Source organism: Oncorhynchus masou, chromosome 11, assembly GCF_036934945.1.
Source record: "Oncorhynchus masou masou isolate Uvic2021 chromosome 11, UVic_Omas_1.1, whole genome shotgun sequence".
NCBI lineage: Eukaryota > Metazoa > Chordata > Actinopteri > Salmoniformes > Salmonidae > Oncorhynchus > Oncorhynchus masou.
This window is the reverse complement of record NC_088222.1, coordinates 40262941-40279554: the sequence shown is the minus strand read 5'-3', so window position 1 is coordinate 40279554 and position 16614 is coordinate 40262941. Positions and strand designations below refer to the sequence as shown.

General features: G+C 41.6%; 1 protein-coding gene across 1 annotated transcript in view; it reads right to left on the bottom strand.

Annotated features, from left to right (window-relative positions):
- LOC135548696 (uncharacterized) overlaps positions 1–16179 on the bottom strand; it is a 78598-nt gene extending 62419 nt beyond the window's left edge. Inside the window, exons 1-3 of the mRNA XM_064978544.1 lie at positions 15906–16179; positions 14811–14901; positions 1061–1641 (exon numbers count right to left, since the gene is read on the bottom strand). Of these exons, the coding sequence (XP_064834616.1) occupies positions 1061–1641; positions 14811–14901; positions 15906–16021 (788 nt within the window). The 5' untranslated portion in view covers positions 16022–16179. The remainder of the gene's footprint in view (positions 1–1060; positions 1642–14810; positions 14902–15905) is intronic.
- Positions 16180–16614: the final 435 nt, after the last annotated feature.

The following is a 16614-nucleotide window of genomic DNA, read 5'->3' as shown; positions in this document are numbered from 1 at the left end:
ATATCCATAATGTTGACAGAAACATGTCAGACGTTTTTTATAATCAATCCTCAGGGTGTTTTTCAAATATTTATTCGATATTATATCAACCGGGACAGTTGGCTTTTCACTAGAACCGGGAGTAACAATGGCCGCCTTTCTCTTTTGCGCACAACTCACTCTGAGAGCCCCCACCTATCCACTTTCGCAATGTGGTCAATCACACTCATTCTTCAAAATAAAAGCCTGAAACTATGTCTGAAGACTGTTGACACCTTGAGGAAGCGATAGGAAAAGGAATCTGGTTGATATCCCTTTAAATGGAGCACTGGGAGGCTATGGAACATGGAGTTTTCAAAATAGAAGCCACTTCCTGGTTTGATTTTTCTCAGGGTTTCGCCTGCAATATCAGTTCTGTTATACTCACAGACAATATTTTGACAGTTTTGGAGTGTTTTCTATCCTAATCTGTCAATTATATGCATATTCTAGCATCTGGTCCTGAGAAATAGGCCGTTTACTTTGGGAACGTTATTTTTCCAAACATAAAAATAGTGCCCCCTAGCTTCAAGAGGTTATTAAGCAATTTCAGAATAAGGCTGTAACGTAACAAAATGTGGAAGAAGGAAAGGAGTCTGAATACTTTCCGAATGCACTGTAGATTCCAGGCTGGGCACCACTAGTGCTTATTCCTCGCAGATCCGCTAAGGCTGCCTTTGAAGTTCATACCTCTTTAAGCTCAGGCTACAATGGTAGGTTTGTCCACGGTCTTTACACTTCCTGGCTGTTGTTGTTATTGTCCCAAATCTGCTTTAAGGCATTCAAGCGAATCGTATTACTGAACTGGATCTTAGGGAACTCAAAGTGCCGCTCCGGAAACAACCCAGGAAAGGGCGAGAAACTGAGGCTTGGGATTAACAAAAATATGGCTTGTTTGTTGTTCACATACATTGACAATTACATAGATCAACATTGAAGGGAGTTGTCTCCCTTCAACCATTACACACTCATGAATGCACGCACACAAGCGCATGCAGACATAAACACAAACGCACGCATGTGAAAGAAGTACAGTACTCACGGTTTCTCCAGGTCTGTGTGCGTTTGACTCCGTGTGGACGTCGCTACACCAGGTAAGTCAGACGCTCCCTCTCTCTTGTCCTCTGTCTCTGTGTGCCGAGTGTCCTTATTTCCCGTCAGCCTCCCAGCAGAGTCACAGTGGTCCTGGTCCACCTCTGCACCACATGTCATTCCTGAGAGGTCTGGCTCAACAGACACCACTGCTAGTGCTGTCTTCTCCTCCTCCTCCTCCTCTTGTCCTTCTCCTCCCTCCTCTGCCTGCTGCTGTTCCTCCTGCGGCTGGGCTCCTCTGGTTGGTTCAGCCTTGAAGTGGAACAAACTCCCTAGTCTCCTGAAGAAGGCATCTAAAGGGGGAGGAGGTGTGGGAGAGCCGGGCCCCAGGGGGCTCACCGGAGAGCAAGGGGAGTCCACTGAGGGGGGCGGGGCGAGAGGCTGGTCCTCGGAGGACCCCCCAGCATCGTCCAATATGCTGCTGCTGCCCTCTCCTCCTTTCTCCTTTCGCTCTCTCTCTTCGTCCTCCAGTGCCTCTCCTGGCACTCCTTCCTCTCTTCCGTCTCCCTTTTCTTCCGTGCCTTGGAATGCCTGGAACCACAAGAGAATGACACAGAATGAGAGAGGGGTGTGTGAGAGCAAATAAGATTAACTTTCTCAGCAGCAGGCTTGCCGCTGATACAGCATTGCACAGCAGCACCCTGGCAAAAATGTAGAACAGGGGGCGAGAGAGGAGTAAGATTCCTGTGAAATTCCGGTAAACTCTCTCTCATTCCACCGGCTGTGCCCTCTATAGCAGAAGCAGCTAAGAGGCAGCAGCGGCACTCTAATGCAAATGTCTCTATGGAGCACACATCTCTCCCCTCCCCCATAGCCCTGCCCACAATGCGGTTAACTCTCTCAGCACCGCAGCAGCCAGCCAGGGTCGTAAATGAGATAGAGCCCTTGTTTACAGCTTGTTGCACATACGTATGTCCCTGCAGATAGCCATGTGAACCGATGAGTCATACAGAGGGAAAAGAGCACCACATGCATTTGGGCAATTCCACATTAACAGAGTGACGCGGAGACTAACATTTTAACACAATATGTATGCCAAGCAAAAACTATGGATTGCAAAGTTTAATAAACCGCCCACCTATATGCAGAAGTCTACTTTTAACAATTGCCACTGACAATTTGACTAAGACACATTTACTTGAGGAACAGTGCAGATGCAAAAGTTTAGTAACAGAATGACAGTAAAATCTCCTTAAGTTTTTTTATGTGATGTTATTGTTATGTTCCATAAATTCTTAAATATCTACTCCAAATTATAATTCAAAGATGTCTGCAGAAAGAATGGGGTGCTAGCTATGACATGAGACCTGGAGTTTGAAAAAATATATTTTGGTTATTCAACTAGAGTAAGTGAAGTGGATCAACACCCGATAATAGAATGAAGGTAACAGAATGACATCATGGGTCCTTGATCTGTACTATACAGAAATGTGTAATATGAATGTCATTCACTTCATGGTGATGTATCCTAAATAGGTACACAAAGGTAGAAAAATTTAATATTCTCCTTTGCATGTTTGGGTGTTATTCTACACACTGGCTATTATTCTAACGAACTCCACTCCCAAACAAGCATGCATCAAACCTTTGTTAATTTCTCTCGTTCACTTTAACTTGTAAATGTCCACACTCACCGAAAATGACATTCAGTAACTACTAGCTATGCTGTATAACTTTATGAGCTGGATTTGCCAAACTTTGCAATTAGTTTTGTTCGTTTTTGCTTGTTAGCATTTAGCTAACTGGGTTTACATGATTTCACTATTAGTTTGTGCTAGTTTTGTTAGCAGTTGTGCTAATTTTGTTAGCGTTCTGGTAAATGGTCCTTTCTTGCGTTTTAGCGCCCCTTGTGCGCTATGCCGGGAATAGCATAAATCCCGGGATGAGAGAAGAACGGTATGATGATATGAATATCTGGATACAAAAAAAACATATCATTTCTGGTGCTCCTAAAATTTTAGCAGATTTGTAATTAGCTTTGTAGGGCTGTTTTAAGCACAATCCATACAGAATTTTTCATTTTATTCTAGCGACAATGATTAAAAATATCGGTAGATATCGGGTATCGTGAATATTTCCGTCCTAAAATCAGAAATCGGTAACCGATCCAAAAATCCCATATTGGTCGGGCTCTAAAATGTACTACAGAAGCAATGAATAATCTAGACTCAAAACAAAAGGAGTTTGAGTAACATATTCAGGATTAATTTATCTTTTTTTTAAACGACAGAGAAATCCTTATCTCACCAAAGGACATTATGAATGAGGAAGCTAAATATTTTTTAACAAATGTTTTATTATCAAGTTCCTCCAACCACAGTCACTCAATTAGCCCATGTCAGCTAACATATTTTAGATTGGTAACTTAGTCTAGCCAGCTATCTAAACATGATTACTACATGGTTGAATTACCGACCGGGTTGCCCCAATTGATTTTGTTAGTCAATCTCACTCAGCTATCACATTAAAAAATGAAAACATTTCTCTCCACCCTATGACAAAATACGTAGAACTGCAGGAAATTAGCTGTATAATTGAAAATGTTTCTCTACGCCTCATGGTAAAATGAGAATAATTCCATAAAAGTGGTCATAAAATTGTAGGCAGTGTCAGAGGAAAGACCTAAAAATTGTCAAAGACTTGGACGAAAAGTCTGGGACGAAAAGGCTCCAGCTTCTACCTCCATGCCATAAGACTGCTGAACAGTTCATCAAATAGCTACCCTGACTATTTGCATTGAGACTCTTTTTATTTGTACGGAATCTCTTGCACCGGCTCTATGCACACTCACACATACTACACTGACACGCCAACACACACACACACACACACACACACACAAGCTGCTGCTACTCTGTTTATTATCTTTCCTGATTGCCTGGTTACTTTTACCCTTTCCGACATGTACATATTACCGCATCTACCTTATACCTCTGCAGATTGACTCGGTACTGGTACTCTTTGTATATAGTTTTGGTATTGTTATTTTTAGGACATTTTTTTTACTTGTTAACTCTACATTGTTGGGAAAGGGCTCGTAAGTAAGCAATTCACAGTAAAGTCTACACACTGTTGTATTCGGCGCATGTGACAAATACAATTTGATATGTCTAAAATCCAATGTACTGATAAATGAACAACAAATGTTCTTTAAAAAACTTTTACAATGAAGGTATCATGTTTATGAATGACACTGTAAATAAGGATGGTAAAATTGTCACACTAGCAAATAAAGGCCTATGGAGATGCGTTCGGAAAGTATTCAGACCCCTTCCCTTTTTCCACATTGCTACATTACAGACTTATTCAAAAATGTATTAAATAAATGTTTTTCCACATCAATCTACACACAACACCCCATAATGACAAAGTAAAAACAGGTTTTAATAAATGTTTGAAAATGTATTAAAAATAAAAAACAGATATACATTATTTACATAAGTATTCAGACCCTTTGCTATGAGACTTGAAATTGAGCTCAGGTGCATCCTGTTTCCATTAATCATCCCTTGTTTCTACAACTTAATTGGAATCCACCTGTGGTAAATTCAATTGATTGGACATGATTTGGAAAAGCATACACACACACACACATATCAGGTGCCACATATGACAGTTCATGACAGAGCAAAAAACCAAGTCATGAGGTCGAAGGAATTGTCTATAGAACTCCGAGACAGGATTGTGCTGAGGCACAGAACTGGGGAAGGGTACCAAAACATTTCTGCAGAATTGAAGGTCCCCAAGAACACAGTGGCTTCAATCATTCTCAAATGGAAGAAGTTTGGAACCACCAAGACTCTTCCTAGAGCTGGTCAACCGGCCAAACTGAGCAATAGGGGGAGAACGGCTTGGTCAGGGAGGTGACCAAGACCCGACGGTCACCTGACAGAGCTCCAGAGTTCCTCTGTGGAGATGGGAGAACCTTCCAGAAGGACAACCATCTCTGCAGCACTCCACCAATCAAGCCTTTATGGTAGAGTGGCCAGATGGAAGCCACTCCTCAGTAAAAGGCAAATGACAGCACGCTTGGAGTTAGCCAAAAGGTGCCTAAGGAACTCTCAAACCATGAGAAACAAGGTCTGATGAAGCCAAAATTGAACTCTTTGGCCTCAATGCCAAGCGTCACTTTTGGAGGCACCATCCCTACGGTGAAGCATGGTGGTGGCAGCATCATGCTGTGGGGATGTTTTTCAGTGGCAGGGACTGGAAGACTAGTTAAGACCGAGGAAAAGATGAACGGGAAAAAGTACAGGGAGATCCTTGATGAAAAGCTGCTCCAGAGCGCTCAGGACCTCAGACTGGGGGCGAAGGTTCACCTTCCAACAGAACGACCCTAAATGTGATATTTCCATTGTTTTTATATACATACAGTGGGGAGAACAAGTATTTGATACACTGCCGATTTTGCAGGTTTTCCTACTTACAAAGCATGTAGAGGTCTGTAATTTTTTTTATCATAGGTACACTTCAACTGTGAGAGACGGAATCTAAAACAAAAATCCAGAAAATCACATTGTATGATTTTTAAGTAATTAATTTGCATTTTATTGCATGACATAAGTATTTGATCACCTACCAACCAGTAAGAATTCCGGCTCTCACAGACCTGTTAGTGTATCAAATACTTGTTCTCCCCACTGTACATACATTTCTAAAAACCTGGTTTTGCTTTTGTCATTATGAAGTATTGTGTGTAGATTGATGAGGGGGAAAAAAAACAATTTAAAATCACTGTATAAAACGCTATGGACTCACCAGCTCCACTTTCTCCCGTTGTGCGCTTTACATGAACACGTGACTGGGTCAACTGATCTAGGGAACTACGGTAATTTTCATAATGTAAAATAATGTGACAGGTGAAATGAAGAACGCAATCTGCTTTATCTCCTAACGTATTACACAAGTTGTCTGCAGAAATTAACTGAAAAAGTAGCTACAAATATTCGAGTCTATTGAAAACTTAAAACAGTTTTGCTGGTATTGACGGCATTGAAAAATCATACAATTGCTTTTTCAAATACCCCGGTACACCACTCAGGCATACCCTGCATAAATGTACGAATCAAAGCAATCTCATTGAACTATTCCCAGCGGGCAAAACTGGTGGATATTATGTCATCTTGTTTTGAACCCCCCCCCCCTTCCCCTACCTACACACAATACCCCATAACGACAAAGTGAAAACATGTTTTTTACAAATGTTTGAAAGTGTATTAAAAATGAAAGACACCCCTTAGTATTCACACCCCTGAGTCAATACTTTGTAGAAGCACCTTTGGCAATGGTTACAGCTGAGTCTTTCTGGGTAAGTCTCTAAGAGCGTTCCACACGTGGATTGTGCGACATTTGCCCATTATTCTTGTCAAAATTCTTCAAGCTCTGTCAAATTAGTCGATGATCATTGCTAGACAACCATTTTCAGGTATTTCCATAGATTTAAGTAGATTTAAGTCCAAACTATACCTCGGCCACTCAGGAACATTCACTGTTTTCTTGGTAAGCATCTCGTGTAGATTTGGCAGTGTGTTTTAGGTTATTGTCCTTCTGAAAGGTGAATTCATCTCCCAGTGTGTCACGACTTCCGCCGAGGTCGGTCCCTCTCCTTGTTCGGGCGGCGTTCGACATCACCGGTCTTCCAGCCATCGCTGATCCATCTTTCATTTTCCCTTGGTTTTGTCTTTATTTTCAACACACCTGGTTTTCATTATCCAATTACATGTTCATGTATTTAACCCTCTGTTTCACCCCTGTATGTTGTGCGTGATTATTTATATGTTCAGTTCGGTTCATGATGGCTGGTTTTTCAACAGGTGCTGTTTTCACCCGTGTGTAATATTTACCGTTGGTTATTGGTCAAGTGTGTTTGTTTACCTTGTGCCTTATTTTTTGAGTAAAGTACATTGCTCACTCATTTTGCTCTCCTGTGCCTGACTTCATGCACCAGCTACACTCACCTTCTGACACAGTGTCTGGTGGAAAGCAGACTGAACCAGGTATTCCTTTAGGATTTTGCCTGTGCTTTGCTCCATTTCGTTTCTTTTTCATCATGAAAAACTCCCCAGTCCTTAACGATTACAACAAGCATACCTATTACATGATACAGCCACCATTATGCTTGAAAATACGCAGAGTGGTACTCAGTAATGTGTTGTATTGGATTTGCCCCAAACATAACACTTTGTATTCAGGAAAGTGTTAATTGCTTTGTCACATCTTTTGCAGTAATACTTTAGTGCCTTGCTGCAAACAGGATGCGTGCTTCGGAATATGTGTATTAAGTACAGGCATCCGTCTTTTCACTCTGTGAATTAGGTTAGTAATTGTGGAGTTACTACAATGTTGTTGATCCATCCTCAGTTCTCCTATCACAGCCATTAAACTCGGTTAAAGTCACCATTGGCCTTATGGTGAAATCACTGAGTGGTTTCCTTCCTCTCCGGCAACAGAGTTATGAAGTAAACCTGTATCTTTGTAGTGACTGGGTGTATTGATACACTATCCAAAGTCTAATTAATAACTTCACTATGCTCAAAGGGATATTCAATGTCAGATTTCTTTACTTGTACCCATCTACCCTTCATTGAGGGGCATTGGAAAACCTCCCTGATCTTTGTGGTTGAATCTGTGTTGGAAATTCACAGCTCGACTGAGGGACCTCACAGTTAAAATCTAAAAGATATGGCATGGGTCCTCAGATCCTCAAAAGCTTTTATAGCTGCACCAATTGAGAGCATCTTAACGGGCTGCATCACTGACTGGTATGTCAACTGCTTGACCTCCGACAGCAAGGCACTACAGAGGGTAGTGCGTACGGGCCAGTACATCACCTGAGCCAAGCTTCCTGCCATTCAGAACCTCTATACCAGGCAGTGTCAGAGGAAGGCCCAAAAAATGTCAAAGACTCCAGCCACACTAGTCATAGACTGTTCTCTTAGCTACTGCATGGCAAGCGGTATCGGAGCGCCAAGTCTCGGTCCAAGAGGCTTCTAAACAGCTTCTACCCCCAAGCCATAAGACTCCTTGTCATAGCTTCCTTTCCTCTTTACTATAGCCACTGCCCAAGCCTGAAGAGGGGTTGTTTGGTACGCATAGTCCACACTCAAGTTTTCCAAATGGCCAAACATTCAATGACATCCAGGGATATGGTGCAACAGAAATGTTTATTCTTCTTCTATCTAACAAATAAATGATTATCCAATCAACTTAAAGCATAGATTACTTGATATGGAAAATACATAATATGACCTGTCTGTATGGTCAAAAAAACTATACCGCTCCCGCATCTAGCAAGTACTCCCTCCCCCGAAGGCCCAACTTCCTGGCTTTATCCTAACACACTTACCACAATACAATGAATGGGCAAGAGGGAAGGGCCAAAAACTGAATTACACTAACAAATGTATATATCTCAATCAGGTAAATATAAATCATAAAGGTAAGTACCTAATATTTCATGAAGTACATTAATATTTAATATATTTACACAAATGTACATGGAGCTCGGTATGTTCAGTCTTTTATACAAATATGTCCAAATCGGCTCTAACACTCCTGAACAACTAATCAAATGGCTACCCAGACTATTTGCATTGCCCCCCCTTCTCCGTCACTATCAATGCATAGTCACTTTTAATAACTCTACCTACATGTACATTTTACCTCAATTATCGACAGCCCTGCTCCGGCACATTCACTTTGTACCGACACACTGTATAAAGCCCAGCTATTGTTATTTACTGATGCTCTTTAATTATTTGTTATTCTTATCTCTTAATTTTTTTTATAGGTATTTTCTTAAAACTGCATTGTTGGTTAAGGGCTGTTGTATTCGGCACATGTGACAAATAAAATTTGATTTGATGTGTGTGATGAGAGAGTCATGAAAACATCATGTTAAAGCACTATTGGGCCAGTAACCGAAAGGTTGCTGGATCGAATCCCCGAGCTGACAAGGTAAATATCTGTCATTCTGCCTCGCGCAAGGCAGTTGACCCTCTGTTCCCCAGGAAGACGTAGATGTTGATTAAGGCAGCCCCCCACACCTCTCTGATTCAGAGGTGTTGGGTTAAATGCGGAAACCACATTTCAGTTGAATGCATTCAGTTGTACAACTGACTAGGCACCCCCTTTCCCTTTATTGCACAGTGTCACACCCTGATCTGTTTCACCTGTTCCTGTGATTGTCTCCACCCTCTCCAAGTGTCGCTTGTTTTCCCCAGTGTAGCCCTGTGTTTCCTGTCTCTCTGTGCCAGTTCCTCTTGTATGTTAGTCAAGTCAACCAGCGTGTTCTTCCTTTTTTTGATACTCTACCCGGTTTTGACCCCTGCCTGACTCTGGACTACTTTCCCGCCTGCCTGATCAACCTGCCTGCCCTGACCTTGATTCTGCCTGCCCTTTGGTACCTGTTGGACTCTGAACTGGTTTTGACCCTTTTGCCTGTCCATGACCATTCCTTTGCCTTATCCTTCTGGATTAATAAATATTGTAAGACCATCTGCATCTGGGTCTTGCCTTTTGTCATGATACACAGAGTGAGTCCATGCAACTGAATATGTGACTTGTTAAGCAAATTCTTACTCCTGAATTTATTTAGGCTTGCCATAACAAAGGGGTTGAAAACTTATTGACTTAAGACATCAGCTTTTAATTTTTTATTAATTTGTAAAAAAAAAATAACATGATTCCTCTTTGACATTATGGGGAACGGAATGGAATACCTAGTTCGTTGCACAACTGAATGCATTCAATCGAAATGTGTCTTCCACATTTAACCCAACACCTCTGATTCAGAGAGGTGCGGGAGCTGCCTTAATCGACGTCCACGTCACCGGCGCCCTGGAAGCAGTTGTTGTTGGGGGTTAACTGCCAATCTCTAGGGCAGAACGGAATATTTTTTATCTTGCCGGCTCTGGGGTTCAAACCAGTAACCTTTCAGTTACTGGCCCAACACTCGACCGCTAGAATACCTGCTTGTGTGTAGGGCGGTGACAAAGATTCTCAATTACATCCATTTTAAATTCAGTCTGTAACACAAGAAAATGTGGTAAAAGACAAGGGGTATGAATACTTTCTGAAGGCACTGTGTATGGACATCCTGCACTCTTTGCCCATTAGCAATCAAAAACCAGAGCATTCTCTTACGTTGTGGTTTCTCTTACTTCCTCAGCTACTCACTTCCTGCCTTGAGATGACAGTATCCACAAGAAGACAAAGTAATGTGCTACCAGACTAGATTTTAACATGACAAATCTTAAGAAGTGGGGGCTGGGGGGGGGGGAGAGAGCAGAATTAGGGTCACCAAATCAATCAGACAGCTGCTGTCAAGGTCCAGACACAATAGATTAGAGTGGTGGGAGGCAGTATCTGAAGGCAGGGGGCTTGTATCACAATACTCAACAGCATGCTCCTCTCTTCGTTTGCTTTTCCTTCAAGAACACTAGCAGGAAAAGGATTGGATATGTTTTCACCATCTAGTTCTCTGAGAACATTATGAAAGAATATCAATTAAATTTATTTATATAATTGAAATCTATTTATATTAACATTTAATGTTAGAATTATTAGAACATAAAGCCCATGATCCTTTAGCACAATGCCTCTCCTGGAACATCTCCAACCAGTAAACTAGCTCTGGTATCACTGTGTTTGCCTCACCCTTCACAGGGAGGCCTTAACTGAACCTCTCCTCATTAAATTATCCTCCAGCTCATCACAAAGGATGAGCACAGACCGACAGACAGGGGATGTCTCTCTCACTTGGTTGGGATAGGATTAAGCACTGCACCATGACTCACAAACTTACATAAAATGAATATTAAATGGTTATCCGACGCATAAAGTATATTTTTAATACTCCCAAAAAGTATTCTTAAAAATCGGCTTTGACCATGACCTGGCCTTCTCGAAATCAAAAACATTGCCAGCCATGCTCACTTTATAGAAATAAACTTTTTGTGCAGGCGTGAGTCCAGGTCATCACAGGGCACTGAGGCCAGACACTTTCTCTAGACTGATAGAGGAGACATAAATAGTCCTCACTGTCCCAAATGTTCTCATAATCGAGATGCAAACCTACTCTACGATCCCTCCACCATTCCTTCTGGCCGTCACTGGACTCACTGTCACTCCTGCACTACCGGACTCCCATGTATTCCCCCGGTACTGTGTCTTGCCATTCAACAAGAGGAGACTAGTTTTCATGCCCATTTTTTCACTTGAGAAATACTGCACCAAACATCTTAAGTTAGATTGCGACTTCCTTGGCGACTTCCTTGGCAAAAATGTCAACATCAATTACAGATTTCTTGATTTATCTTTAACTATTTTTTTTATCAAGTAAAGGTCTTTAGAGAGTATGCGAGAACAGACGGTCGCGTCGCCGAGCCGAGTGCTGCTAGGAGAAAACTGAACCTATTTACGCGGACACCTTTAGTCACAGACCCCTCACCATCTAGTAGAGCCAGTCAGTTGATGAGCCCGCTAGTTACCCTTGATAAAGATGAGCAATAATGACTGTATAAAATAAATAATTCAAATACTGAGCTATATTGTATGCTACATTTGGGGGGGAAATTATATTATTTTATACTACTACAATTGCTCAGAGAAATAGTCCAATTCATTGACAACCCTAAAGATTCTTATAATAAAGTAGTCTAAAGGTAAGTATTTGGTCCCATATTCCTATCACGCAATGACAAGCTTGTGACTCTACACACTTGTTGGATGCATTTGCAGTTAGTTTTGGTTGTGTTCAAAGATCCAAAGACCCCAAGACATGCTAACCTCCCACCATTACCAATAACAGGGGATGTTATTATATCTGGGGGTGTGATCTTTGACCCTCTAACTTTCTCACTCATCATTATTCTCAATTCATCCAGGATTATCTGTAACCATAGTAGCATCCACATTAATGTAGAAGTGTTTAGAAACATATTCTACTCTTACTTACAGTAAAAGTGACTCAAACTACACAATACATTATTTACCATTCATTTCTATTATGCACAAATTAATCTGAAACACAACCAGAACGGACTACAAATGCATCCAACAAGTTTGTAGTCATTACATGATAGGAATATGGAACCAAATACTATACTTTAGACTACTTCATTTATAAGAATCTTCAGGGGTGTCAATCATTTTGACCCATACCTTTGAGATTTTTTTTATTACTAGTTAAACAAAATCTCTTCTGTGAGCAATTGTAATAAAATAATATAATTTCCAAATTATTTTTAGTATACAATATAGAACATTTCTTGAATAATTTACTTTATAGTCATTATAGCGCATCTTTATCAAGGGTGTCAATAACTTCGGACCTTACTGTATATCCCGCACCCAGACAGATGCCTGCCTGCCTCCCTCCCTCTCTACCTCTGTTTCTGTGGCGAGACGCTCCGCAGGAGGGCTGGGAGGGTGGCCGGCCGTGAGGTGGGGGAACGTGTTTTGATGAGCCCATTCTCTGCTTGTTTGGCCCGCTGACAAAGCCAACAAACTGACGGAGAAAAGCAGCTTCCTATTTTCTATTGCTGCCGTTGACCTACTTAATGTTTCCAACAACAGCCTTAACACAGGAAGAGGGTGACAAGCCAAGGAAAACTCAGCATGCTATAGCTAAGATCTAACACATATAGAAATAGAAAATAAGGAAAGATGCCAATGTTGCTTTTCTGTTTGAGAGAGGGGTATGTAACTCTTTATTTCAAGGGTACCTACATAATGATGTCATGACACCTTCATAACACATTCATAAGAAAAAACATAGGCATTTCATAAAAGTCAGCCACCCAACACTGGTCATTGCAGTATACCTACTATAGGTGACATAATAGAAATGTCAACTCGCGAGTATAGACATGAGTGTAAACATTTTTTAAATACTTATGCACCGCTTATGAATGTGTATGAATAGGTTATGAGATACTTATAGTAGGTACCCTTCATACAGGTGTTTATTATTGATTAGGTTCTAGTCACAATGATGCTGGTTCTCAGTCTTTTGTTAGTATTTTCCACCCTCTGTAGGCTAAGCGTGTGTGAGACACAAAATATGTCTGACTGCCAGGGATAGATACTTTACTTAACACAACAACAACAGAGTTCTAAGCATAGCCAATAAGCACATGACTAAAGGGGTATTTTCAGTCCAGACAAAGAGGCTAGCAGCTAATGCGGAACCATTTGCGAGAGGAGGACGGCTTGAAGGGAGGAAAAAGGGGAACAAGAGGAGGAGGAGATGAAGGGGTAAAGAAAATATTCAAGGCTATGAATGCAATTTGGTTGTTCATATTTTGACATTTTAAAATTTGACCTTCCACTTCGGACGAGGGATTGTATTGCTAGACAAGCCACGGTGGCAAGACTTCTCAGCATTCCCAAACTCTGGTTTCTTTATAGAGTGCTCCTAATATAGCTCCTCCTGACCATGAGTCATGCGAGTGCACACACACATCCTTCTACATTATATACTGTATACCCATACATTAGGAAACCCACACCCCTACACACACACACTTTCATAGGCACATCGACAGAGAGCTTTGGCACATGTAGGCACGTGCAAACATAGTCACGTGACATTGTTGATGTAAGCTGAGGTCTGGGCAGGTGGAGTCACTCGAACAAAGACACTTATTTCAGGTAATGATAAACTCACCAATTCACTCAAAATGTCTGTTTAGCAAGACCAATCCAAGTCAATACTATTTACAGTAGAGAGAGAGAGCGAGGGAGAGCGATTCAGCAGAGGAAATATGAGCTCCTTCCCTCTCTCAACTGGGCAGCACATACAGTATAGCCTGACATAATTCTCCATTTGATTGATGGCCTAACGAGCCCAGTAGACTGTGTATTTATTTTCCCAGAAACTTTTAAGCAAGTATTTGTAGGCTGGAGGATGTCAGGTAGAACGTTGGCTACAGAAATGGTATTCAAGTCAGACCTACTATAAAGGGGACCACTTGAGTCAGGATCAAATCCTGTTGTTAAGATGGCTTTAAAAGCTATGCTAGAACTATTTCTGGTTACGTGCAAATAATATACTGCCATGGTCAGCATTATAATTTGCCAGGAGTAGGCTATGGAAAATGTAAGCCCACAGCCCTGACTGCAAAACCAAACCGCTCTGGTTGATGGTGAGATCCCTTACTGTCCTTAACGCTACTGTATTAAACAAATGTGTGTGTGCATGCACAACACACACACACACACACACACACACAAGCAGCCTGAGGGCAAGAGCTTCAAGACAAACCTTGGGCCACTTCTTATGCAATCATCCTCATACAACTTTCAGCATATGTCGCATGTTTTCAACTGTTCTACTCAGCATTCGACAGCAGCTCTGTTAGTGTTACAGGTTCTCTCTGTGCAAGCCTTGTTTACTTGTACACAGTTATGGGTGTAACCGGTGTGAAATGGCTAGCTAGTTAGCGATGCACGCTAGTAGCATTTGAGTCGGTGACTTCACTCGCTCTGAAACCTTGAAGTAGTTGTTTCCCTTGTTCTGCAAGGGCTGTGATTTTTGTTGAGCGATAGGTAACGGATGCTTCGTGGGTGACTTTTGTCGATGTGTGCAAAGGGTCCCTGGTTCGAGCCCAGGATGGGGAAAGGAGAGGGACTGAAGCAATAGTGCTACCTGGGCACCAGATATGGATTGACCAGTCAGCTCTGCTTAACCTCTATACCTTGGACAGCTCCAGGTCTTCTTGGTGCAGCGATGTTTCCCCTTCATTGGTCTCACTGCTGAGGCTGCTGCTGACTGGATTCTCCTGGCCACTGGTGATGGGAGAAAAAAAAATTGGTCAGAAGAATAAACCAGAGGTGCACATTAGTTTTATACTGCAGAAGACCTGTTGGATTTTTGGTTCTCCCCCACACTCATTTTTTTTTAACCTTTATTTAACATGGCAAATCAGTTAAGAACAAATTGTTATTTTCAATGAAGGCCTAGGAACAGTGGGTTAACTGCCTTGTTCAGGAGCAGAACAACATATTTTTACATTGTCAGGGATTAGATCCTGCAACCTTTTGGTTATTGGCACATAGCTCTAACCATTAGGCTACATGCCGTTAAATTGCTATTACTAAATGCTGAATGAAAGGCAAGGATGAAAAGTGGCGTACATTGCAGCATCTTTCAAATAAAACATATGCAATTACTGCATCTGATTTGCACAGATCCATATGCTGTGTGCCTCCAGTTGACTTACCTCCCCAGTTATGTTTTCACACAGGTGTTCAGAGAATGCTAGATGCCTAATAGCACAGGTGGTCACCTCTGTCTTCTTAAACAAGGGCTGTAACATGGCCGTGGGAACACCGACCCAATAAAGGTGTGAAGAACGTAACATTTAGTTTTTTTATATAGCTGATGTGAAATATACGTTTCTTATGTTTCCAAAACCATCCATCTAGCGATGAGTATCAACGTTTGGAGCAAGCTTTGGGCCTCAACAAAAATCCCTCGGGAAGATACCTCCATCAATAGGCGCTAAAGATAGTTAGAGTCTATGAATGGGCTATGTAGTTAATAGATATAAGATAGCGAAGAAGATAGCCTACATAGAAACAGAATGATAATGTTAGATTTCGAGCGAAGTTACAATGTAGATGGAAAATGTAACAGATTGCGACCACTGTCTGTCGTTCCAGTAAAACCTCTCGCCCTCGTGCTTCACATCATATTCAAACACGGTTTTGTTGCCAAAACTAGAAGCTGGAAAGCCACTACACTAAAGTAGGATTGTTATTTGTTACAATGTTAACTTTGTGGTTCAAACCTGATGTTGCTTTCCTCTGTTTTCTCAGGTTCTTGAGATCTAGTTCTTTGAAATAGTCTGGAAAAGTTTCGGGCGATATCCTCCTGCCATGAACTTTGTCTTTTCATGTTTGACATAACAGTTCTGAAACAGTCACATCTGGACAAGGAGTTGAATAGCTCGAGTCCCTGAGGTGACCCACGATATTTTTTTTGTAAAACTACAGTTTCGTAAATTCCTTCATGTCTCGACTCATTATGGACGTAATGTGCTCCACTCCAGTCCAACCCCTACTACGCTGAGCAATAGGAAAATGGGGAGGAGCTATTTGGCATATTCAAATGATATGTCATACAGTAGAAGTATGTTAGCGTGGGCATGCTTGCTTGCCCCAGTATCTGTGCGGTATGCCGCGTTCATATACTCGCCGGAACTAGGACACTCTGACATTTCCGAGTCTTTTTCATTCAAACGTGGCACGCTTGTAACTACAACCAAATTCAACTAAGGAATGTTTGAGATTCCACGTTCCGAGTAGTAGTTGAACGAGGCATTAAAGATGTCGACGATGAATATTATAACCCGCCTCTCTATTGTCGTGTTCAAAACAACTGGGAATTGGAAACTCGGAAATCTCCGACTTCAGTACTTTCAAGACAACTGGGAACTCAGGAAGAAAACGAGCTCTGACTAGGAAAACTAGTTTTGTATGGTATTCCAAGTCGGGAAC